Source organism: Bos indicus x Bos taurus, chromosome 19 (genome assembly GCF_003369695.1).
Source record: "Bos indicus x Bos taurus breed Angus x Brahman F1 hybrid chromosome 19, Bos_hybrid_MaternalHap_v2.0, whole genome shotgun sequence".
NCBI classification, from domain to species: domain Eukaryota; kingdom Metazoa; phylum Chordata; class Mammalia; order Artiodactyla; family Bovidae; genus Bos; species Bos indicus x Bos taurus.
Genome location: NC_040094.1, coordinates 28864686 through 28888111, shown reverse-complemented (window position 1 = coordinate 28888111; position 23426 = coordinate 28864686). Strand labels below are relative to the sequence as shown.

Sequence of the window (23426 nt, the reverse complement as noted above, 5' to 3'; positions counted from 1 at the left end):
CAAACAGGCAATTCTACCGCTAGTCTTCAAAACTCTGCGCAGAGCGCTGAGTCCAAGGACGACTGGGAGAAGCAGGAAGAGTGGAGACCCCGGATTACGGAGTGGCACCTGGACAGTGATCCTAGGAAGCAGGTTACACTGGTGCTCGAGGCAGTCCTGGAAGGCTGCTCGTGGGAGAGGCCGAGACCACTCCCTCCCACTTCCCCGACGTTATTTCCTGGGAGGAGTCGAAGCTCGCGGTCAAGAGCAGAGAGAGAATCCCAGACCCCTGCTCCAATGTGTTCTGCATCGGGGCTGGTGGTCCCTGGGTGCGCACCAAGATCAGGCCACCGTGATTCACAGCCCTAGGACCGCAGAAAGCCTGGGACGACCTCTAAAGTCGTCCGCGGTTAGTTTTGTGCGTCGGCTCGTTGGTCTAGGGGTATGATTCTCGCTTCGGGTGCGAGAGGTCCCGGGTTCAAATCCCGGACGAGCCCGGCCTTCTGGTTTTGCAGAAGCCAGACAGAACGCCCTAAAGTGATTCTCACTTGGAAGGGCACTGAGGCTGGGTTGGAAAGGGATCCGAGTGAACTGAGCGCTTCAAAGTGTGCAGGCAGCTCTTTTGTTCTGAGTAGACACTCGGGTGTCAGGAAGGGGCTCACAGTGCACAGTCCTCAGTGTCCCGGGAAGAGGGAAGGCGCCTCCGAACTTGGGCAAGCACTCGCTTTCTGCTCCCCCACATACTGCTTGGTGCCACCCCTCGACCGCCAGAGCCTGGTTGCGGTTTAATTGATGTCCGTCAACTTGTAGTAGTGGATGACAGGTAGTGAAATGGGTTGGGACCTATTCAGTTATGCCTGGGAGAGACCAAGGACTGTCAGAATTCAGGTCTCTGCAGCCTTGGAGGTCTGTGTCTCAGTAACAGCTGCACGTTTTCGCCCTTCTGGGGACTCTCACTCAGTTATCGTCCAGAACGTGCATAGAATTGGGTCAGCATATCTTAGTGGACGGAAGGACAGCATCCCCACCCAGGAACTTCGCCCTTGGTACGCTGAATTCGATAAGATATAGATCAAGGATTTGGAGTAAGACTACCGCAGCTCACTCCTCGTTAGTATAGTGGTGAGTATCCCCGCCTGTCACGCGGGAGACCGGGGTTCGATTCCCCGACGGGGAGGAGTATGTACATTGTTTTGTCCTTCCTCGTTTTTTACAGCTGTTAAAATCTATGTTTATTTCTGAAGTACCTGTCCCTAGTCATGGGATAGAGATAAAAAGAAGACTGGAAGAAGAAAAGCAGAAGAGGAATGGCTTGTACTGACTCACAAACTCACATTCTAAATTTCAAGTTTATGTTTTATTTCAAGTAACTTTCATTTTAAATGTGCAGCTAAATTAATTGTTCTCTCCATTCAAAACGTTTATGAGCCATTATCCTCACCGTTCAGTAAGCTTATTAGACCCGTTCAGTTGACGATAATTTTAAAAACACAAGAAGGGAGGCGGAAGATAACTACACCAGTGTAATTCATGAGGAATCTTTAAAAAAAAAAAAAAAAAAGAAAGAAAGAAAGAAAAAGCAAAGAGGAAAATAACCTTGCGTTGGCCGGGAATCGAACCCGGGTCAACTGCTTGGAAGGCAGCTATGCTCACCACTATACCACCAACGCTTCACACTATACTGGGATTCCCGGGATTCCTTAATAGTTAGATCTACAGGGTCCTGGTTTCAGTGATCCAAAACTGGAACTGAATTAAGACCTAGGCCGAGGGAAGGACGAAAGCGACGAGAACATAGAAATAACTGGTGTGGTGTACGAAGCACCCACGTGTGAGCTGCGCTTGCCTCTGGGCACCGCCAGTGCGCTGCAGTCACCAGGCTAGAGACTGATTATAAGCAGATAGAAACCAAAGTATAGAGAGGCCAAGTAAAGGAAGAGCCGAGATTAAATCTAAAATATGCCTAGGGTGCCAGTTGTGCACCGACACTTTATTAGCCCCGGAAGCTCCAGAAATAAATCTCAAACACATGAAATTGTTTCTCTGTTGAGTAACCGAAGACAATGTGCACCAAAGTTAAAGAATTGAGCCTTAAACCAAGTGCCCCTAACTACGATTTATCAGGAGGATGGTTTTAATCCCGCGGTGAGCGCGGGTCCAGCCCACTGGCCGCTAGAAGAACCACGACGACAAACCGGGGTGAGGCCTAAGAATAAAACCCCGCCCATTAATGATGACGATGCATCTGTTCAGGAGAACCGTCAAACCGCGGCCTCGGGAAGGCCTCGTGGCGCAACGGTAGCGCGTCTGACTCCAGATCAGAAGGTTGCGTGTTCAAATCACGTCGGGGTCACAGTGTTATTTTCGGTGGGATAAGCTTTTCAAGTGAGATTTCTTTTTCGGGGGAAAAAAAAAAGCATCGCGTTATTATATGAAAAAATATGGAAACCTGAGTGTTTCTGTAATTTTTTTTCCCTAAAGCATCTGAGTTTTCTCCTAAAACAAAATTTTGAAACTTTTATTTTCATCTTACCGTTTCCTTCAAATCAACCAATTAAAATAGTAATACCATTAATCTCATAGATATTTTAGATATCTTAACACAGAAACTCTTCTTCAATTGTTCACCAATTCTTCTTCAGAAAATATATTTTGGAGCAATAAATGTTTTTTATCGAAAAAAAAGTAGCAATAGTGAATAATTTTAAAGTAATAATGATTGTTCACAGTCCTCTTAAAGGAGTGATTTGATTTTTGGCGGTTTAAGTTCCACTTGCCAGTGGTGTTCATAATTTTGTACTCCATTATTTTCACTTGTCATTGTGATCAGAATAGAATTCTATTGTCTTTGTAATTATCATTTTAAAGAACACCTGAATTCAAGGATAATGCTGTGAGTCATTAAACAATTCTGAAGTTAGACATTCTGGCTATCTTGTTAACTGCAGTTTTGTTTTTTCTCATTATCTAAAATGTTACCATGTACATTCTTTTTTTTTTTTTTTTTCGCCTCTGCTGAATTTGGTCTACAACATGAATTCCTGAAACACCAGTTCCAGGGTTCAAAGAGTTCCTTAACTGAACAGCTAACTGTACTGCTGTCCAAAGGTTGTTAATTTTTCAACTAAAAGCGATTTTTCTTTTTTCTTTCATTTTCTCTCTTTTTAAAGGACCAAGTATGTTTTAATTATCGTGTTCTTGTATTTGGTTCACTTTTTTAAATGGTTTTAATCATCTCTGATGTTCTCTCCATGAAGTAAAACATAGGGGTATTAAATAAAATATTTTGTATTTAATTTGTAGAAATCAAGACCATCCCCAAGAAAAAGAAATGCAAAAAAGTAAAATGGCTGTCTGAGGAGGCCTTACAAAGAGCTGTGAAAAGAAGAGAAGGGAAAAGAAAAGGAGAAAAGGAAAGATATAAGCGTCTGAATGCAGAGTTCCAAAGAACAGCAAGGAGAGTTAAGAAAGCCTTGCTCAGTGATCAATGCAGTTGGTGATGGACAGGGAGGCCTGGCGTGCTGCGATTCACCGGGTGGCAAAGAGTCGGATGGGACTGAGCGACTGAACTGAACTGGACTGGAGGCAGATTGGTGGTACTCACTGTGGTCCACAGATTGGTGCCACTTCATGAAATGTTATTTTCAGGTTCAGGATGAGTAGAGAATTTGAGAGTTAAGTATTTAAAAAACTGTTAGAGCATTTGTCAGAGTACTTTTATAAATACTGTGCTATGCTGTGCTTAGTCGCTCAGTCGTAACCAACTCCTTGTGACCCCATGGACTGTAGCCCGCAGAGCTCTTCTGTCCACGGGGGATTCTGCAGGCAAGAATACAGAAGTGGATTGCCATTATAAATACTAGTTATAACCAAAAAATATGTCGTCGTGTAAATTTTATACTTTATTTTTCAAGGAATTTATTTTTAATGTAAATTATAAAAGCATCAATTTGTGATAGATTGAAAGTAATTAAATAATTAAAACCGGTTCTTCCCTACTGATCATTTGAGAAGCACTGGGGTAAATAATGGAGATTCTGTTCACTAACTTGAACAGGGAGCTGATGGTTGCCTAGCTGCCAGAACAGATAGGTTTTGTTTTGCTTTGTGTTTTATGAATAATGCAAATCTCGATTTTATACTGGCCCATCAACTATTTCTGAAAGGCCAAATGCCTTCCGATGTAATGTGCAAGTGGGAATTTAAAGACTCCAATGGACAGAGAAACTGTATGGGGATCCATCAGGCATATCCCACCCATGCACAAGGTCCCTGACAGACTCTAGAAAAGTCTCCTTTCACTAGATTATGAGGGATAAAGTATACTGCAAGTGATAGGATCTTTCTAAAGCTCTTCATTAGCTAGTCACTCTATGCTACATATGTGGCACTAAAAACTCTAAGGCACTGAAATTGAAATGGGATCTCTGATTCTGGGAAGTGGTGTTGGGCTGACCCTGAGTGAAAACAGCATCACGTTTCCAGAAGCAAAATGCTTTTTCACTGGTGGCCACATTCATCAAATCTCTAGAGAGACATCATGCACAGATTTACAACTTTAAAAAAATCACGGGCTCCCAACAATAAAATTGTAAGCAACTGTGGCACCCTGCAGTTTCTACCACTGTGGCCCCTAGCTGCTTTAGCTGTAGGGGCTGGAAGACAAAGTTACTTTATCAGCCGCCTTTGCAGTAGTCATGTGATAGGGAAGCCCGACACAGTTTTAGCCCAGGAGAAATCTACTGAGAACTTTTTTTTTTCGGCCCCAGTGTGTGGCTTCTGGAGATCTTAGTTCCCCCACCAGGGTTTAACCCTGGCCCTCCGCAGTGAGAGCATCGAGTCCTAACCACTGGACCACCAAGGAATTCCTATACTGAGGACTTTTAGAAAGGCTTCTGCTTTGTCTGTTGAAAGAAACAGAGACAGTTGGCATTCATCTTGAAGTCAGAAGGGGAATGTTAAGAGAATCACAGAAGAGGTCAATGCAGACCTCTAACATTGTTCAGTTCCTGAGCCAGCTACATACTGGCTTTTTTTTTCTGGTTTATTGTTGTGGAAGAGAAAATAGATGTCTGTTTTATGTGCCATTGTTAACTGAGTTTCCTATTACTTGCAGCCAAAAGCGTTGTGAACTGATCTAGAAACCCATTTGGATTTATTTAATTTACATTGGGTTGAATCATATGAAATTGGTGTTTTCTGTAGGTCAGATGATTGTCAGTATCGCATCATTCAACCCACATAACTACTAACTCTCTAGATCTGTAGATTCGTATCGGTTAGTATGCTTATAACAGCAAATACCAAAACTCGTAACTTAGTGCATTAGGGAAGGAGACAGATTGGCTCATGGAAGAAAACTTAGTTGCTTTTGTTTTTTTCTCTTTTCACTTAGTCGTGTCCTACTCTTTGCGACCCCATGGACTATAGCCTGCCAGGCTCCTCTGTTCATGGGATTTCCCAGGAAAGAATACCGGAGTGGGTTGCCATGTTCTGCTCCAGGGGATCCCCCCGACAGGGAGTAGAACTAGTGTCTCCTGCTTTCAGTTCAGTTCAGTTCAGTTCAGTCGCTCAGTCGTGTCCGACTCTTTGCTACCCCATGAATCGCAGCACGCCAGGCCTACCTGTCCATCACCAACTCCCGGAGTTCACTCGGACTCACGTCCATTGAGTCAGTGATGCCATCCAGCCATCTCATCCTCTGTCGTCCCCTTCTCCTCCTGCCCCCAATCCCTCCCAGCATCAGAGACTTTTCCAATGAGTCAACTCTTCACATGAGGTGGCCAAAGTACTGGAGTTTCAGCTTTAGCATCAGTCCTTCCAAAGACATCCCAGGGCTGATCTCCTTCAGAATGGACTGGTTGGATCTCCTTGCAGTCCAAGGGACTCTCAAGAGTCTTCTCCAACACCACAGTTCAAAAGCATCAATTCTTCGGTGCTCAGCCTTCTTCACAGTCCAACTCTCACATCCATACATGACCACAGGAAAAACCATAGCCTTGACTAGATGAACCTTTGTTGGCAAAGTAATGTCTGTGCTTTTCAATATGCTATCTAGGTTGGTCATAACTTTCCTTCCAAGGAGTAAGCGTCTTTTAATTTCATGGCTGCAGTCACCATCTGCAGTGATTTTGGAGCCCCAAAAAATAAAGTCTGACACTGTTTGTTTCCACTGTTTCCCCATCTATTTCCCATGAAGTGATAGGACCAGATGCCATGATCTTCGTTTTCTGAATGTTGAGTTTTAAGCCAACTTTTTCACTCTCCTCTTTCACCTTCAAGAGGCTTTTTAGTTCCTCTTCACTTTCTGGCATAAGGGTGGTGTCATCTGCATATCTGAGGTTATTGATATTTCTCCTGGGAATCTTGATTCAGCTTGTGCTTCTTCCAGCCCAGCACTTCTCATGATGTACTCTGCATATAAGTTAAATAAGCAGGGTGACAATATACAGCCTTAACGTACTCCTTTTCCTATTTGGAACCAGTCTGTTGTTCCATGTCCAGTTCTAACTTGCTTCCTGACCTGCATATAGATTTCTCAAGAGGCAGGTCAGGTGGTCTGGTATTCCCATCTCTTTCAGAATTTTCCACAGTTTATTGTGATTCACACAGTCAAAGGCTTTGGCATAGTCAATAAAGCAGAAATAGATGTTTTTCTGGAACTCTCTTGCTTTTTCCATGATCCAGCAGATGTTGGCAATTTGGTCTCTGGTTCCAAACCAGCTTGAACATCTAGAAGTTCACGGTTCACGTATTGCTGAAGCCTGGCTTGGAGAATTTTGAGCATTACTTTACTAGTGTGTGAGATGAGTGCAATTGTGCGGTAGTTTGAGCATTCTTTGGCATTGCCTTTCTTTGGGATTGGAATGAAAACTGACCTTTTCCAGTCCTGTGGCCACTGCTGAGTTTTCCAAATTTGCTGGCATATTGAGTGCAGCACTTTCACAGCATCATCTTTCAGGATTTGGAATAGCTCAACTGGAATTCCATCACCTCCACTAGCTTTGTTCGTAGTGAATGCTTTCTAAGGCCCACTTGACTTCACATTCCAGGATGTCTGGCTCTAGGTGAGTGATCACACCATCGTGATTATCTGGGTCGTGAAGATCTTTTTTGTACAGTTCTTCCAGTTCATACATATACACAAGAATAAATTCCAGTTTATATTGATGACTTAAATTTTAAAAACAAAACACCAATAAGACTATTTGAGGCTTGAGGAAAACTTTTCCTAAGCTAAAACCCTGGTTGCCCCTGGCTCTCATTCCGCCTTTTCCATTGGGCCCCTGGATCTACGTCATGGGATACTTAGCCAATGAGAATTGGGCATGGGCGGCACGTTCAGCCAATGGGACCCGGGCGGGAGATTTGAAAGGACCTCGGCGGGGGTGAGGGGGTGCGGCCGGACAGATTCAGTTGTTCCCAGCGGCCAAGGCACCACGGGTTTCTTTCGGGATTCTTGCTCCGGGAGAGGCCAGGTGATCCGGCAGGTTGGTTGCTCTAGGGTGGAGAAAGGGTCCTGGAAGGGAGTGAGGCCGGTAGCAGGGTGGGGGCGGAGAGGCGAGTGCGGGAATGCGCTCTGATGAAGCTAGCTTTTGGACTTGCGCCCTTTCACCAGCACCGCCCCCCGCCCCCCCGCCCGGGCAAACACTTCCGGCTAGATCGATCCGACCCCTTACTCTCTCTCCTTTTTTTTTTGCTTCTCACGGCTCTGTTTCTCTTCTCTGCCCAGTTCCCTCCCCCTTTCCCTCTACAGATGGCCCAGAAGGAGAACGCCTACCCCTGGCCCTATGGCCGGCAGACGGTAAGGGCTTTCTCACTTCCCCTCTCCCACCAGCATGGCGACTTCCTGCTTGCAGATTCGAGATCCTGCAGATGGCGATCCTCTTAGCACTTTTCTCCTGGCTTTGCACCAGCGCATGGGCCCCAGTCAGGTCATTTGTAGCCACATCCTATCCGGTGCTACCAGTTTGAATTTGACCAGCCTGTGAGGACCTCTGAAGAGCTGAGCCTACTTGTCACATACAAATGGCGTCTGGGACTGAGCAGGCAGGGTCTGGCCTATTAGGCCATGAATCTCAACTGTTGTCCTGAAAAAATAGGCTAGGCAGGAAATAGATATAGGCTATTTAGATGAGTTTATAAGTTTAAAAGGTCCAAGAGAAGTCTTACTTAAGAATTTGGATTTTAATGACTGGTGTGACATTTGCATCTGAAAAGCTTTATTTTCCAGTTGTCCTAACACCTTTCATTGAAGAATCTATCCTCTGATTTGAAATGCTAGCATTATTGTATATATTAAATTCCCACATATATGTGGATTTATTTCTGGACTCCATTTTGTTCAACTTGCTTATTTGTAAATCCTAAATTCGCTGTTTGTGAACAAGTCTGTAGGAGCACTGAGGCTCTTTCTCTCTTGGTTAAAGAAGAAAGAAGGAGCCCTACATGAGCTTTGTTCTCTGTTAGTGGGGCTTGAGATTCCTGGAGGGTCCCTCTATCCCCTTGCCCACCAGCTCCCTCCCTGGTGAAGCTCTGAATGGGGAGGCTGAATGAGATAACACTGTCGTGTCTACACCAGTCACTCCCAAAAGAAAGTGGTGTGTGTTACTCAGAAGTTGAAAGTAACAAGTGCTCCAGGACCATTAAAATAGCCTTCAGTGTCCCTAAAGCCTGTTGTTGCAAAGGGGTAAATACTGAGATTTGCTGAACACTCAAGGCCCCAAGGATCTTATCTGAGCCTTAACAGACCAAGCTTAGGGGACTATGAGAATACTTCTGTTCTGAAGCTCCTTGAATTGTGGGTGTTCATTACCCCAGCCTCTACTGCCTCCTGGGGTAGGGGGCTGGGTAAATGAGTGGTGTTATGGACAAGACTGAGTAGCAAAATTGTGGTCTCATTGTTCCTCTTTGAACTGGGGATGGGATGGGGTAGGTGGGTGGCTTTATAGCAAGGCCTGAAATGCTGCCTGTAGCGCATTCCAACCCGGTCACTGGGATAAAGGCACCCTCAGAGCTCCCCTCTGGTCCTTCTCAGGCTCAGCCTGGCCTGAACACCCTGCCCCAGAGAGTTCTCCGGAAGGAGCCTGTCACTCCATCGGCACTTGTCCTCATGAGTCGCTCCAATGCCCAGCCCACAGGTAAACTAGCACAAAGGGAGGGGACTGATCTGAGGGAACTAGTGTCTGCAGAGGGTTGGTGGGGATGAAAATGTCAAAGGATGGCCTCAACTTCCCTATTCTTTCCTTAGCTGCCCCTGGCCAGAAGGTGGTGGAGAACAGCAGTGGAACCCCCAACATCCCAAAGTAAGCTCCCCAAGCTTTGGTGTAGCAAGAGAGTGGGTGGAATAAAGGAAGGAGGAGGAGGGATGCGGGTGAGAAAGCCTGATCCATCCTCAGCTCCCCTGGAAGAGAAGCAGGACTATAGGCAGGAGGGGCGGAGGTGCAGAGAGAAGGCAAACACCTCAGAGGACCGACTAACCACCACTCAGCTGCTCCACCACTGCTTCCCAAACAGGCGTTCCTTCACAATCGATGACTTTGAGATTGGGCGTCCTCTGGGCAAAGGCAAGTTTGGAAATGTGTACTTGGCTCGGGAGAAGAAAAGCCATTTCATCGTGGCGCTCAAAGTCCTCTTCAAGTCTCAGATCGAGAAGGAGGGTGTGGAGCACCAGCTGCGTAGAGAGATCGAAATCCAAGCGCATCTGCAGTACGCTTAACGTCCCCTGAGCCAGAGCCCCCTGCCGCCCCAACCCCACTCCTCCTCCAACCCCACCACATCTGGACTGTCTTCTCTGCAGCTGTGGCCACGCAGCCCCAATGAGCTCTCAATCCCAGCCAGAGCCTTGAATCCAGAAAATCACCTCTAGTCCCCACTTAGGACTGCCACCTGGCTTCCCCTACCTGGCCCAGACCTGACCCACTGTGCCCCAATGCGACCTGTCATCTTTCCCATTTCCTTAGGCCAGAATGCAGCCTGATGCCTCCTCTGTCTCCTCTCCCAGACATCCCAACATCTTGCGTCTCTACAACTATTTCTATGACCGGCGAAGGATCTACTTGATTCTGGAGTATGCCCCCCGGGGGGAGCTCTACAAGGAGCTGCAGAAGAGCCGAACTTTTGATGAGCAGCGAACAGCCACGGTCGGGGCGGGTGGGCACCTGGGGCACTGGCAGGGGCCTGGAGGCTGGGGGGATGCCATTTGCAGCCCGAGGTCAGTCCTTGTCTGACTGTCTGTCACTGGCCCCCCAGATCATGGAGGAGCTGGCAGATGCTCTAACATACTGCCATGCGAAGAAGGTGATTCACAGAGACATCAAGCCTGAGAATCTGCTCTTGGGGCTCCGGGGAGAGCTGAAGATTGCTGACTTCGGCTGGTCGGTGCACGCCCCCTCCCTGAGGTATGGTGAGCCAGAAGGCCAGCCCTGGGTATGAAGCCATTCAAAATAAAACCACTCCAGATCTTGTTACCCAGAGACATTTTGGGTTGTTCTCATGTAAATATATAAACACAGCAATATCTTTACAAAAATAGGAGATTGGGAGTTCCCTGCTGGTCCAGTGGTTAGGACTCCAGCTTTCACTGCAGGGGGCCCAGGTTCAATCCCTGGTCGAGAGAACTAAGATCCTGCAAACCATGCAGTATGGCCAAAAACAAAAATAGGAGACTCAGTTTTGTCACCCAGATTTCTCACTTGAAACATTGGCACCTTCTTGCCATTATCACTGAGAATATTCCCACATCATTTTTAGTGGTATTGCACAGTAGAAATGTAACGTGATTAAGCAACATGTGGTTGATGAACATCTGAAATTTTTCCTTTAATTCTAAGGTGAACGTTGCCCTCATATCTGATTTAAGATACGGCCCTCAGTGTGGAAATGCAGTCAGTGTGTTAGTCCCACTCCTACCCCAAAGACCCCATCAGAGCCTGGTTGGAAGACCCCTGGCACATCCTGGGGTGGGTCTGGGCTCCCTGTCAGGCTGCAGGGAAAGGAGGGAAAGTCTGGATCTGAGATCCCTGCCCCCGCCCCAGGAGGAAGACAATGTGCGGCACTCTGGACTACCTGCCCCCAGAGATGATTGAGGGGCGCACGCACAATGAGAAGGTGGACCTGTGGTGCATCGGTGTGCTCTGCTACGAGCTGCTGGTGGGAAACCCACCCTTTGAGAGTGCTTCCCACAATGAGACATACCGGCGCATCGTCAAGGTGGGAGGCTGGCCCCTGGGGTCTGGCTGGAGTTTGTGCCAGCTCAGGGGCTGGGGCGGGGAGTGGGCACACTGTTGCTGTTGATGTTAAACCCTGCTAATAGAGTGGGAAGTGGAGGCAAAAGCAGCCAGGATGAAGCCCTTCTCTCCTTCTTGCAGGTGGACCTAAAGTTCCCTCCTTCTGTGCCCTTGGGAGCCCAGGACCTCATCTACAAGCTGCTCAAGCATAACCCCTCAGAACGCCTGCCGCTGGCCCAGGTCTCGGCCCACCCTTGGGTCCGAACCCACTCTCGCAGGGTGCTGCCTCCCTCTGCCCCTCAGTCTGTCCCCTGAAATGTCCCTGTCCTTTTCTCAGTTGTGTCTGTGTCTGTACATGTGTAGTTAGGAGGAGGGAGGTCCCTAGTCTGTTTCTGCATCTGTCTTTTACCTCGTCTTTATTTAATAAAGGCTGAAGCTTTTTTTACTGATGAGTGTAGATGTTTACAGGTGGAGACTGCTGTGAAGGAAGTCATCATCTGTGGTGAGGAGGCGAGGGAGTTGCCCGTGCTGGGCAGTGGGGTGGGCACTGCATCACCACCCCTGGGAGCACCCCTTAGCACTGAGAGCAACCTCTCAGCTCTAACCCCATCTGGTTAGCTCCCAACCATCACACTTCCACATCTTTTCTTTCCCCTGCTCTGGCTCCCAGGCCTGGGGATGCTGGGGACCTGTCTCTACTCTGCTATACCTGCACACCAGCCATCACCAACCGTCTCCACCCACCTCCTCCTATTACTCCCTCTTAGTTGACCTCTAATCTTTCCCTTTCCTGGGTCAGTCTTGCTGACCTAGGAGCAATTAAAGTTGTCTTTTTTGTTTTTCTGCTCTGGTGAGGATTTAGCACAGGAATAAATAGAAGCTGATGATGTCTAGTTCCTGACCTAAAGTTTCACTGCTTTGTATGATGCTTGCAATATGGTGCTTCCTGTAGGTTTAGCAGCATGCACGATCTTGAGTTTCCCTGACCAGGGGACGAACTCATTCCCCTTGCAGTGGAAGCTTGGAGTCCTAACCACTGGACTGTCAGGGAAATCTCTTGCTGTAGGTTTTTGATACATGTCTTTTATTAGGTTAAGGAAGGCCTGGGCTCTTCCTAGTTCATTAAGGGTTTGGTGTTTTTTGAAGCATGAATAGGTGTTGAGTTTCACCTAATGCTTTTTCTGCATGTGTTTATTATTTGTACTTTTAAGCCATGTGGTGTAGAACATCAATAAAGTTTCTTATTTTTATTTCATCTCAGATACTCACGCTATATTCAATTCCTAGGGCTACTGTAACAAATTACCACAAATTTGGGTGGTTTTAAACAGCAGAAATGGATTCTCTGACAGTTCTGGAGGCCAGAAGTCCATGATCAAGGTCTTAGTAGCACCACCCTCCCATATATGCCTCTAGGGAAAAATCCTCCCTTGCCTTTTCCATCTTCATGTGACTCCAGGCACTTCATGGCTTGTGGCTACATCACTCCAAGCTCTGCTTTTGTCTTCACAAACCTTCCTGTCTTCGCTTTTCTCTCCTCTGTCTTAAAAGAACACTAGCAATTTGATTTATGGCTCACCTAGATAATCCAGGGTAATGTTATCTCACAATCCTTAATTATATCTGCAAAGACCCTTTTTCCAAAAAACACTGCATTTCATTGCTTCCAGAGGTTAAGACAATGACATATCTTTTAGGGGGCTACCATGCAACCCACTACATATGCCCACAGATTAAAATAATTGAAGGACAGTATAGGGCTTGAAAAAACAAAAAACCAACAGTCTTCCCATTTCTCTCTCCCCAGAGATAAATCCATTTGGATCTGTTCCAAATCCTTTTACAGTTTTGCTTTTTTTTTTTTGGTATTTACTTTGTATCTCCAAATCACATGCTTCTGTCACTACTTCTTTACATTTTCAGTTTTGGGCTTTATCTATCATTTTCCTGATACGAATGTAAGGATTTCATTCTTTCAGTCCACTGCCACCAGAAACAAGGGCATTTTCTGTCCCTGCATCCTGCTGGTGTAGTTATATCATAATTTTGGTTAAGATTTATTCATTTGACAATAGTTACTGAGTGCTCTCTGCAGCCCAGGTGCTGTTCTAGAGGCTGAGGGGTGAATAAATGAGAAGAAAAAAAAAAAATCCTCAACGCAGGAAGCTTGCAAAAAGTGGTTGCAGTTGTAAACAGATTGTAATGGGAGGCCTCACTGAAAAGATAATATTTGAAAAAGGACTTGATGGAGAAAAAAGGTGAACATTTTTCTTTGTAGTTGCTCAGTCACTAAGTCATGTCTGACTCTTTGCAATCCCATGGACTGCAGCACACCAGGCTCCTTTGTCCTCCACTATCTCCGAGTTTGCTCAGATTCATGTCCATTGAATCCCTGATGCTATCTATCTCATCCTCTGCTACCTTCTTTTTGCCTTCAGTCTTCCCCAGCATCAGAGTCTTACATCAGGTGGCCAAAGTATTGGAGCTTCAGCTTCAGTCCTTCCAAAGAATATTCAGGTTTGATTTCCTTTAGGATTGATTGGTTTGATCTCCTTGCAGCCCAAGGGACTCTCAAAGAGTCTTCCCCAGCAACACAATTCAAAAGCATCAGTTCTTTGGCACTCAGCCTTCTTTATGGTCCAACTCACATCTGTGCATTACTACTGGAAAAATCATAGCTTTGACTATACGGACCTTTAATATACTTTGTGGACTCGGCCTCAAAAAACGGGGTGGGCCAAGAGGACGACGGGCGTCCTTGAGACGGCCACAGCCCCAGCCAAACGCCCTCTGAGCGGCCCTCAGGCCTCCGACTATCCGAGGAGGAAGAGGCAGAGAACGTTGGGGGCGCGAACTGCCACTCATTTGCTTTTACATTTGCAAGAGCAAATGTAAATCCTTGAGGCGGCAGCATGTCTGTTTTGTCACAGGAACAGTGAGAAGACCAGTGCCTCTGGCAGGACCAGTGAGAAGAGAAGGAAGAGAAGAGATCAGAATGGTACCAGGGCTCTGACCTTAAGGGCCATTAACTAATTGAATGTTCTACCTAGAGGCAAAATCACACACCATCCTCCAAGAGGAGACACTCAAAACCCGGTGGAGGGGGCAGGAGACAAGAGAACAGAAGAGCAAATGAGAATTCTGGTTCCATCCTGATCAACTAAGGTGCGATTCAATCCCGACGGTCCAAGCAGGATATACTACTTTCATCCCAAGAACCTCTTTTAAGAAACCCAATTCTGGTTCCCTACTAAAAGCGGTTACTAAGCAACAAATGTGGGCGGAAAGAGCCTAGCTCCGCCCCTGGAGGACTCAGGCTTTTCAGGATCTTCATCTTTAAGATCTGCCTTTTCAACTTTTCGAAAGGGCGGGGCAACGAGCGCAGCTGTTACCTCCTTCTCTCCTCCCTGCTGGCTCTCACGTGTGTTCGGTCACGCAATGACAGCTGGTCTTCTGGGACTTCCTGGTTGTTGGGACCAATCAGAGTGCTCTTCACGTCCTGACCATTGTCAGCCCGAGGCCAATCGGCGCGCCTCTAAAACGCCCCTTAAAGGCGCCGCCAAGGCCTCCCAAGCCGGGGCGAACCAATTCCTCGGTTCCTGCCCCCAACTGCAGTATGGAGTCGCCCCGGGGGCGGCCTGGGCCCGAGACGGACCTGCTAGCTCTGGGGGAACAGCAAGCTGCGATCTTCGGCGACGGCCCGGGCCAAACGCCCTCTGAGAGGCCCTCAGACCTCCGACTATCCGAGGACGAAGAGGCAGAGAACGTTGGGGGCGCGAGCTGCCACCCCAAGGCGTCCCTGAAGACTTCGAGCTGCAGCTTTGTCCACCCTCCGGAATGGGAAGCTCCGGAGGACAAGCCGGGCCGTGGAGGGACGTTTTCTGGGGCAGGAAGCCGCCTGGGGGCGCCGGATCCCGAATTCGACCTGCACGGGTCCTCCCGGCGCAAGGACCCTGAGCCTCCGGAGGCCAAGCCTGAATCCGAGAGGGTCTGCCGTCGAGGGAGCCCTGTAGGCGGCGGGATGGATGTTGAGCAGAAGGAAGACGACGACGAGGCGGCGGAAGCCGGCAGGGGTGGCCGTTCGTTCTCCAGCCGCCTTCAGGACAGCCGCAGCTTGGACGGGTTGAGCGGGGCGTGCGGCGGCCCCGCGTCTTCAGGGGGTGCAGAATCTGGCGCAGGCGGCGGGCGGCGCGCCACTATCTCCAGCCCCCTGGAGCTCGAAGGGACGGTGAGCCGCCATGGCGACCTCACCCACTTTGTCGCCAACAACCTGCAACTCAAGATCCGTCTGAGCGGCGCCCCTCAACCTCCGCCCCCTGCCCCTACGCGGCCCTGTTCAGCTCCCACACCCACTCCGGCCATCCCTCCCATCGACCCCGACGTGCTGCGGGACCTGGAGCGGCTGAGTCGGGAGCTGGGCGGCAGGGTGGACCGTCTGCTTCGCGGGCTGGGAGGTGCGGTGCAGGAGCTGACAGCTCTGAGCGTGGGCTGCATCCAAACCTACCGTGATGCAGTGGACTCTCTAGGGGAAGCTGTGGACATGAGCATCAAGGGCATGTACACCCTGCTGGCGCGCTGTGAAGAACTGGAGCGGGCTCTGCAACCGGTTCAGGGACTGGCGCGCCAAGTCCGGGATATCCGACGCACCTTGGAGGTGTTGGAGGCCCTGTGCAAGTGACTGGGAAGGCAGGAGAGGCCTGGCAACGCCAGGGACCAGCAGGATCCTTAAGGACTCTTCAAGGAGCCCTGGTGGGACCCGCCTGCTGAGAGGAGGGAGGCCTATATATGGGAGGTTCTTCCAGATACGTTTAGCTTGCCGGCGACCATTCGCTGGGCCTTATGCAGGTGTGTATCGGGAAGTTCTAAAGGCTCTCCTGGTAGGAGGGTATGATGCTCTGCTTCTGTTCAGTTGGCCATCTGCAGCTACCTTGTTCTCCCAACTCTCTTTAGAGCACCATCTCTGGAAACCCGGGGCTTTAGGTCTGGGCTTGGGAGATGTGACTGTCATATGTTATCAAGAAAGGAGAACAGAGGAGACCCCAGCCCCCACTGTGGCCACTCTGACCTCCAGTAGTCACATCTCAGGTGCCAGGGGCTGTGGGAGCTTGTGTGGTCAAAGACCACACACCACGCAGACAAGGACGCATACTTGCAGATGGATAACCTCCTGCTTCTGCCCTCTCGCCCTCTACCATCCCATTTCCCCAGTCATAACCTGGGCGGAGCTAGAAGGAATGTATTGCATGGTAGAGGAGGTGCGTTGGGAGGGGTCTCTCTGCTCTCAGGGTTCAGATAGAATTGTTGCTGGTTTTGAAGCCCACCTGTTGTGGAATGTTCTAATCAGTTTTGGCTTTCTGAGTTTTTGTGGAATTAAAGTGCTGCTGCTGCTAAGGCTGAGGCTGTGTCTGTGTGGGGTTACAGGGATTGATGAACCAAAGTAATGGGAATGAGGGTCAGTCTTTTCGTGGAGTTTTCTTGGGGCTGGTGCTGGGAGTGGGGTGGGGGTCTCAGGCCACATATGGAAGGATATGGTTCCTACTCATAAACAGCAGATCTGAGGAAAGGTAAGACACAGGTATGGGCTGAGAGATGTGTAAAAGCAGACTCAGAAGCAAGGAGATCTAGAAGAAAAAAGGAAGGAAGTGTTGTCTTAGTTCCTGAAGTGGACAGGCAGGGACTGGGCAAACTGGACATCTGTGCTCTAAAGACTAGAAACACTTGCTAGCTCCATTCTTGACCCCATTTCTCACACTGTGCCAATTCCTGGCCGCCTTCCGTTTACAGTCACATAGTAAATTCCAGAAGCTCCCGTTATGTGAGATTCAGAAACAGATCACAATACGGATCCAGTTCCGTTAAACTATCCTCCTGTAACTCAAGACACTAGGTCTTTGGGCTGAATTTAAACACGTTATTCCTCGCCTCGAGGTGTGAACAGTTCCGGAATTGGAGATGTTGCTCCACACACCTTCCTTAACAACAAAAAATTGACAGTAAATTATTTAAAAGAAGACGATACTCTGGCCCGTACGGGGCTCGAACCCGCGACCTTGGCGTTATTAGCACCACGCTCTAACCAACTGAGCTAACCGGCCAGTCGACAAGAGGCTTTCTCAATATCAATCTATGTAAAATACAAATTACTCATCAGTCCTATCTGTGAGAAAATCTCAAAATGGGTAAGCTTATTTAGAAAAACAGGGAAACAGACTACGAAAACGGAATCACTTATCATTTCGGGAAATAAAAGCGAAGCCAAAATAGTGGCAAGCACAGATAATGCAAATACGTGCTTGACTGGCAGGTCGCCGTGCCAACATAGAGCGCAAGACTGACAGCATGCACTTAGCGTTGAGGTGCACAACCGGAAATAGAAAAGGCCGTCTGGTGGCCACCGGTAGACTCCCGAAGAGATGTGGAAAATTATATATAAGCCAGAAGCCTACGACTCTTTGCTCGAAGTGTAAAAATAACCCATGCCTCGGGAGGCACCGCTGGGATTCGAACCCAGGATCTCCTGTTTACTAGACAGGCGCTTTAACCAACTAAGCCACGGCGCCCCGCGCAACCGCTTCCCCGCCTCGTTTCCCTGGCCAGGTCAGTTCCAGGTTAGGTGAATGAATGCCGGGATACCTTTCTAATTTTCGGTCGTACTGGAAAACAAGGTAGAAGGTGCGAAATCCGCGGCTGTAAAACGGGATAGGTTGAAAGGATGACACAGAAATTGAATCCTGGCACACAGAAGGTTATAAAATATAAAGACAGCTGCGGAATCGCAGGCCGACGAGGATGGGATTCGAACCCACGCGTGCAGAGCACAATGGATTAGCAGTCCATCGCCTTAACCACTCGGCCACCTCGTCCACAGGAAAGCAGCTTAGGATCTCCTCTCTGGGGTCTGGATTCTTCCTTCTCGGAGAAAGCGTGAACCTAACTACGTCGCGTAGGGATGGTGTCCCGAGGGATCCCGCCCGGCACCGCGAGGACGACTCGCAGGGCTCTGGCTGCCGAGCGATATCCTAGCCTGCGCGAGCACCCGACTCGGCGTTGGATTTCCGGGGCTTGCGTCACTCCTCAGGAACCCCGCTATCCGCCCAGATTTACAGTCCCCGGATCTACAATAAAAACTATCGCGAGATCTTGGAGCTCCCCCGCCTACGGGGCGGCTCGGGACTCCGAGCCAGGGACCCTCCCCTTCCGGCCCCTGTGAAGTGTTTCTTCTCTAATCTGCTGGATGGGACCTCAACAGAGTTACAAATAAGAATAAAAGCTACCCGAGCTCTAGAAAAGCGAACGCTGACCCCGACGTGATTTGAACACGCAACCTTCTGATCTGGAGTCAGACGCGCTACCGTTGCGCCACGAGGTCGGCCGGCCACGGGGGTGGACAGGTCTCCCCATGACGACTGGACGGTAAGGCGGCCGGCTGTGGCGATCGAGGTGCTGAGGGCCTTCTGGAACTTCTAAAATCCCCTGGTGTGGTGCTTGCTGTCTCCCTCCGGCCTCGTGGGACCAGCAGGGCCCGCCACCCGCAGGGCAGCGGCTTTGTGGGCTCCGGGTTCATCGGCGCCCCGACCTCGTCGCCGCCCTCCTGCAGACCATAAGGCGGCCTTGAGCTGGTTCTCTGGGGGACCCAGAGCTCACAGCCCAGCGGGGACGGACTGGCACAGAAACGTGTGGAAGGACTGGGAATACCAGGCCGAAGGTGATGGAAGCACGTCTGGGACAGAGATTAGCTTTTCCAGCCGTGCGTCCCCTCCCGGGCTGCCCTTAACAACCGCCTGCGGAGCCTTCCAGATAGCTACTCACAGGCCCCAAATTTGGAGTTTCTGGTTTAAAGATCCAGGGTAGAATCTTGGCATCATTAATTTTGTCACTTTTGACGATTCTGAGGAATCCCTTACCTACAATGAAATGCACAGATCTTAAGTGTTTATTTTGATGCGTTTTCAAGAATTCAGCCCACAACCCTTTCAAGATAGAAGACATGTTCTTCATCCTACAAGGTTCTTTCTTATCCTCTACGAGTCGATCCCCGCCCCCCCCGCCCCCCCCGTCCCCCCCCCCCCCCCCCCCCCGCCTTCACAGAGGCAACCCCTGTTCTGATTTCCGTTGACATAAATATCTGTACCTGTTAAAGCTCCCCAGGTGAGACCAGGATGGAAACTTATAAAGAGGAATACCAGAAGCTAAAAGAACCCCCCCCCCAACACACACACACACACATACACACACACATTTGCTCATTTGCTTCTTGAAGGGTGAAAGAAGTTCAAAGGTCCAATACCGCCAAAGAAAGTTATCAGGGACTACAGACAAGTCAAAGCCAGCGGAGAAGCCTGACCTTAATTGACTGGGCAACATCCTTTAAGAGCCTTCCCCCTTGGTTGTCATGACACTGCTGTCTGCTGGCTTTCCCCTATCTTACCGTCCCCCTCCCTCCAGACTCTTTTTCTGTCCTTTTTCCCTAGGAGTTCTGTCTTCTCTCTTTATGCTGCACACCTTCCCTGGAGTAAACCCTTCCCTGGAGTCAGCCATCACTTTTGTGCTGAGGGCTCCTGAATCCTGCTCCCACCTCTCTGGATTCAGTCTAGTGCCTGCTGGACACCTTCACTTGAGCCTGTCATCCTTCGAAAACTTCCCACCTCAGGCGGGACTCAAACCCACAATCTCCCAGCTGAAACAGTACACCTCCTGTCAGGACTTATGAAGCTGAGGTTCTTTATGTCTCCACATAGAAGGAATTCAGGGAGAGGCAAAGAGATAGGTAAGAAGTAGATCTATTGAGAGAGACATGAGTTTGAGTAGGCTCCAGGGCCTGGCGTGCTGCAAAGAGTCGGACACAGCTGAGCGACTGAACTGAACACGATCCATAAAAAGTGTGGGCCATCTCTGAAAGAGCACTGGGAAATATGTGGTAAGTTTTTATGGGCTGAGTAATTTCAGAGGGTAACATTTGGGAGGATTATTCTAACTACTTAGGGAAGGGGTGAGGATTTCCAGAAATTGGGCCACTGCCCCCCTTTTTGGCTTTTTATGGTCTGCCTCAGAAGTGTCAGGGTACCTGTGGGTGTGTCCTTCAACATGTTAATATACAGGATGGGCATGTAATAAGGTTTAAGGTCTACTGGAAGTTGAATCTTCTGCCATCTTGCGCCTGAACGGTTCTAACCATTTTTCTCTCCTATCCAGTTCTCAGTAGCTGCGTCATTCTTGTAAAGGTTGCGCCCTGTCCCCTTCCCTCTTGTCTCATTTCCTTCCCAGTCTTCTGCACTCTCAGTTAGAGGCCAAGCTGAGGCTTGGATTCATCTTGACTCTTCCCCCTTCCTCGCTTCCCATTTCTAGTCACCAAGTTCACTCAATTTCATTTCCTTCATAATTCTGTTAGCCCTCATTCCCTATTCCCACTGCCATCTCGCTGGATGACTGTAGTAGACTCCTCCCTAATGTCTCTGTCTCCAGAATAGTCAAAGACAATCATCTTTTAAAATGCTAACATGATTCCATCATGCTGTGGCTTAAAATCAATGCCCCATTGAAACTGCACAACTCAGACGGGATTCAAACCCAGCCAAAACTGATTGGGACTTGAACCCTTGGGTTAGGACTTGAACCCACAGTCTTCTAGTTAAAATTGCTCACCTGGTGTGAAAAACTGATGGGAAATGTTCAATGGTTGCTTCAGTCTGCCTACTCCTGAACTCGAAGCTCAGATTAAACACCAGAAAAAGAGAGACAAGCAAACCTGGTGTGCTGCCTGTTAAAAGCCCAAGGCACTAGTCATGTACATTTTCAAGGCAAAGGATCCTACATTAAAATGCCAGACTGATAATTTACACAAGGTTTACCAAGGTAACAGTCCGAGAAAGCATTTACAAAGTGAGCAACAAGTCACCATGACTCCCAGCTGAAACAGTACACCTCCTGTCAGGACTTATGAAGCTGAGGTTCTTCATAACCCTCTACAGAGTTGAGAAAGAATGCTATTCTTTTAAGTTTTAAGAAGTAACAACAGCAAACAAAAGTTACACTGTAGCATTAGAAGAAAGGGGAAAAAATTGATCTGTATAGTTGAGCAGTCACTCCCATCTGGTTAATATGTAACGCAGGTGCACACTTGCACATTAGGGAGGGAAGGGCGAGGCCCAAACAAACACACAGAGAGAATTTTATGTTCAGTTTTTCTTGTCCTGTCTTTAAATATAAATTTTGTTTTATCACCAGAGTGAGGGAATTCAAGGCTAAGATAGCTACATAACAAACTTTGCTACTTCTTTAGTTTGCTACCCCAAGCACAAACCCCTTTGTTAATTCTTCACAAACAATATTTCTTTGTCAAAAAACAACATATAAACAGCCTCCTTTGGTCTCTTTGGTGGTCCTTTTTCTGTGAGATTTCCCTGTGTTTGAATTAAATTGGATTTTTTTCCTCCTATCAATCTATCTTATGTTAATTTAATTATTAGATCAGCTAAAAGAACTCAAGACAGTGGGATGAAAATTTCCTCCGCCTGGACAGAACTATTTGGTGATGTCTGGGATTTGCTTCAAAATAATCCAGTGGGACTGGGACGCAGAATATAGCTGAAACAAGGTTGGCCATGTGTTGGTAATTGCTGAAACAGAATGGTAGGCTTCAAAAGGGGTCATAACCTTTTGAATGAAAAATACTTTACTTTTACATACAATATGTTTGAATATTTCTGACTTAAAAAACGCATTTCTAAATTATTTTATGGCCAGTTCAAATATCGGAACATGTGAGTTCCAGCCCTGGGTCGAGTGGCCGAAGGACCCTTGGTCACTGGCACTACCACCTGTGGCCACAAGGTGGCTCCAAAACTCTCTTTGGTGAGTGTGAAGCAGGCTTCTCTGAACCAAAGACATGGAAAGTGAGCCACCAGGGAAGTCGATTAAATGCCTGCTGTTTACCAGTTCACAAAGTGAATTTATCTTCCTGTTCTTACTAGCTATAGGTACCCAGGCAGGAAGGCTGTTACGCGCAGAATGCCCCAAACTTCAAGCTGCTGGATCCCAAAATCTAACAGTCATCCCTTCCTTCTCTCACCCACACACATTCCCAGGTTCAGACTTTATCTTCTAAGACTCTGTAGATTGCTTCCACTTCACTCCACCTCTTTCACTCCGACACTATTGACTCTATTATTTTGGCTAGAGACCTTATTCAGATTTTGCCAATTTTTCCACTAATGTCCTTTATAATAAATTTTATTTTTCTGATCCAGGACCCATTAGGATCACACATTAAATTTCAAATTTGTCACACCATTTTAAAAAACATTATTTACGTGTAGTTGTTTGACAATGTTGTGTTGATTTCTACTGTAAAGCAATGTGATTCAGATATAAATATATATCTTTTCCATTATGACATCAGATGACATTGAATATAGTTTTCCGTGCTATACAGCAGGACCTTGTTGTTTATCCATTCTTGTTATATCCCTTTGTCTTGCATGAACTTGAGGAAACATCTTTTGACTATCACTTTGACACCTGAAATTTTTCACACACTGGTTTAGAAAAAGGAAATCCATTTAGTACATTGGGGACCTGCAAGAGAGAAAAGCATTTTTTCTGTTTTGACCACATTTCCTAAAATGAAGTTTTAAGAACAAATGGTCTATTTTCAAAGAAAATTTCCTTGATCATATTGTTCTACTATTTCCTTTAAAATTTATTTATTACAACTTTTACCTTGCAGATTCATTATTTGTTGACGTGTTTGTTGTCAATCTCTCTGACCCCAGGAAGGTAGAGACTTCTTCCTTGTTCCTCAAGGATATGAGCCCAGCACAGTGCCTGGGACTTATTTGTTGAATGAATGAATGAATGAGGAAATTAAAAAATGCCTCTTGGGCTTGTAGTTTAGACCTGTCTAAGAGGCACTGAGATGGAGAGTAGTAATAAAAGAAGTGTTCACATTTTGAGATATATAGGGAAGTCATTCTGGCTTAAACATTACACAACTTGAATTTTATCCTAACTAAAATAGCCTGTTTGTGGTCTATCAAACACACTTTGTACATCTGCTTTAATTAAAGGAAAGGGTACGCTGACCAGAAGTAAAAAATGCCCATGTTAAAAATAAAGATTAAATGCCCCTCTTCCTGGGACACCTTTGATGTGATGATAAGAGATGCTTTCCAGGTGCCAAGGCCATGCTGACCTGCTGTATATTAATCATCTGGTCCTTAA

At 47.6% G+C, this 23426-nt stretch overlaps 2 protein-coding genes and 8 non-coding genes across 16 annotated transcripts; 5 read left to right on the top strand and 5 right to left on the bottom strand.

Annotated features, from left to right (window-relative positions):
* Positions 1-404: 404 nt before the first annotated feature.
* On the top strand, positions 405-476 carry TRNAP-CGG. Its single transcript has one exon. It is a non-coding gene; the product is annotated as a tRNA-Pro (tRNA).
* Positions 477-1084: 608 nt separating this feature from the next.
* Positions 1085-1156, top strand: TRNAD-GUC. The gene has a single exon. It is a non-coding gene; the product is annotated as a tRNA-Asp (tRNA).
* Positions 1157-1577: 421 nt separating this feature from the next.
* TRNAG-UCC lies at positions 1578-1649 on the bottom strand. Its single transcript has one exon. It is a non-coding gene; the product is annotated as a tRNA-Gly (tRNA).
* Positions 1650-2260: 611 nt separating this feature from the next.
* TRNAW-CCA lies at positions 2261-2332 on the top strand. Its single transcript has one exon. It is a non-coding gene; the product is annotated as a tRNA-Trp (tRNA).
* A 5025-nt stretch (positions 2333-7357) lies between these two features.
* AURKB (aurora kinase B) lies at positions 7358-12462 on the top strand. 7 transcript variants are annotated; one of them, XM_027518425.1, is made up of 9 exons: positions 7359-7469; positions 7712-7783; positions 9017-9119; positions 9230-9284; positions 9496-9687; positions 9983-10121; positions 10231-10379; positions 11016-11190; positions 11349-12462. In XM_027518425.1, exons 2-9 carry the CDS (start codon positions 7736-7738, stop codon positions 11520-11522), a joined length of 1035 nt encoding a protein of 344 aa, XP_027374226.1. In that variant the 5' UTR covers positions 7359-7469; positions 7712-7735; the 3' UTR covers positions 11523-12462. The 7 variants fall into 7 exon arrangements, with proteins under 7 accessions (XP_027374228.1, XP_027374226.1, XP_027374230.1 ...); XM_027518429.1 differs by having other exon boundaries at positions 9983-10131; XM_027518426.1 differs by having other exon boundaries at positions 7363-7457.
* Positions 12463-14136: 1674 nt separating this feature from the next.
* BORCS6 (BLOC-1 related complex subunit 6) lies at positions 14137-16598 on the top strand. The gene has a single exon (XM_027517971.1). The coding sequence runs from the start codon at positions 14824-14826 to the stop codon at positions 15883-15885; it is 1062 nt and encodes a 353-aa protein (XP_027373772.1). The 5' UTR covers positions 14137-14823; the 3' UTR covers positions 15886-16598.
* Positions 16599-17228: 630 nt separating this feature from the next.
* TRNAI-AAU lies at positions 17229-17302 on the bottom strand. The gene has a single exon. It is a non-coding gene; the product is annotated as a tRNA-Ile (tRNA).
* Positions 17303-17693: 391 nt separating this feature from the next.
* On the bottom strand, positions 17694-17767 carry TRNAT-AGU. Its single transcript has one exon. It is a non-coding gene; the product is annotated as a tRNA-Thr (tRNA).
* A 221-nt stretch (positions 17768-17988) lies between these two features.
* Positions 17989-18070, bottom strand: TRNAS-GCU. Its single transcript has one exon. It is a non-coding gene; the product is annotated as a tRNA-Ser (tRNA).
* Positions 18071-18504: 434 nt separating this feature from the next.
* On the bottom strand, positions 18505-18576 carry TRNAW-CCA. Its single transcript has one exon. It is a non-coding gene; the product is annotated as a tRNA-Trp (tRNA).
* Positions 18577-23426: the final 4850 nt, after the last annotated feature.

Excerpts from the sequence above, each read along its gene's own strand:
- BORCS6 (XM_027517971.1), top strand. The coding sequence starts at position 14,824 with ATGGAGTCGCCCCGGGGGCGGCCTGGGCCCGAGACGGACCTGCTAGCT.
- AURKB (XM_027518425.1), top strand. The coding sequence starts at position 7,736 with ATGGCCCAGAAGGAGAACGCCTACCCCTGGCCCTATGGCCGGCAGACG. Across the intron at positions 10,122-10,230 it reads ATGAGCAGCGAACAGCCACG|ATCATGGAGGAGCTGGCAGA; the intron begins GTCGGGGCGGGT and ends CTGGCCCCCCAG. Across the intron at positions 10,380-11,015 it reads GTGCACGCCCCCTCCCTGAG|GAGGAAGACAATGTGCGGCA; the intron begins GTATGGTGAGCC and ends CCCCCGCCCCAG.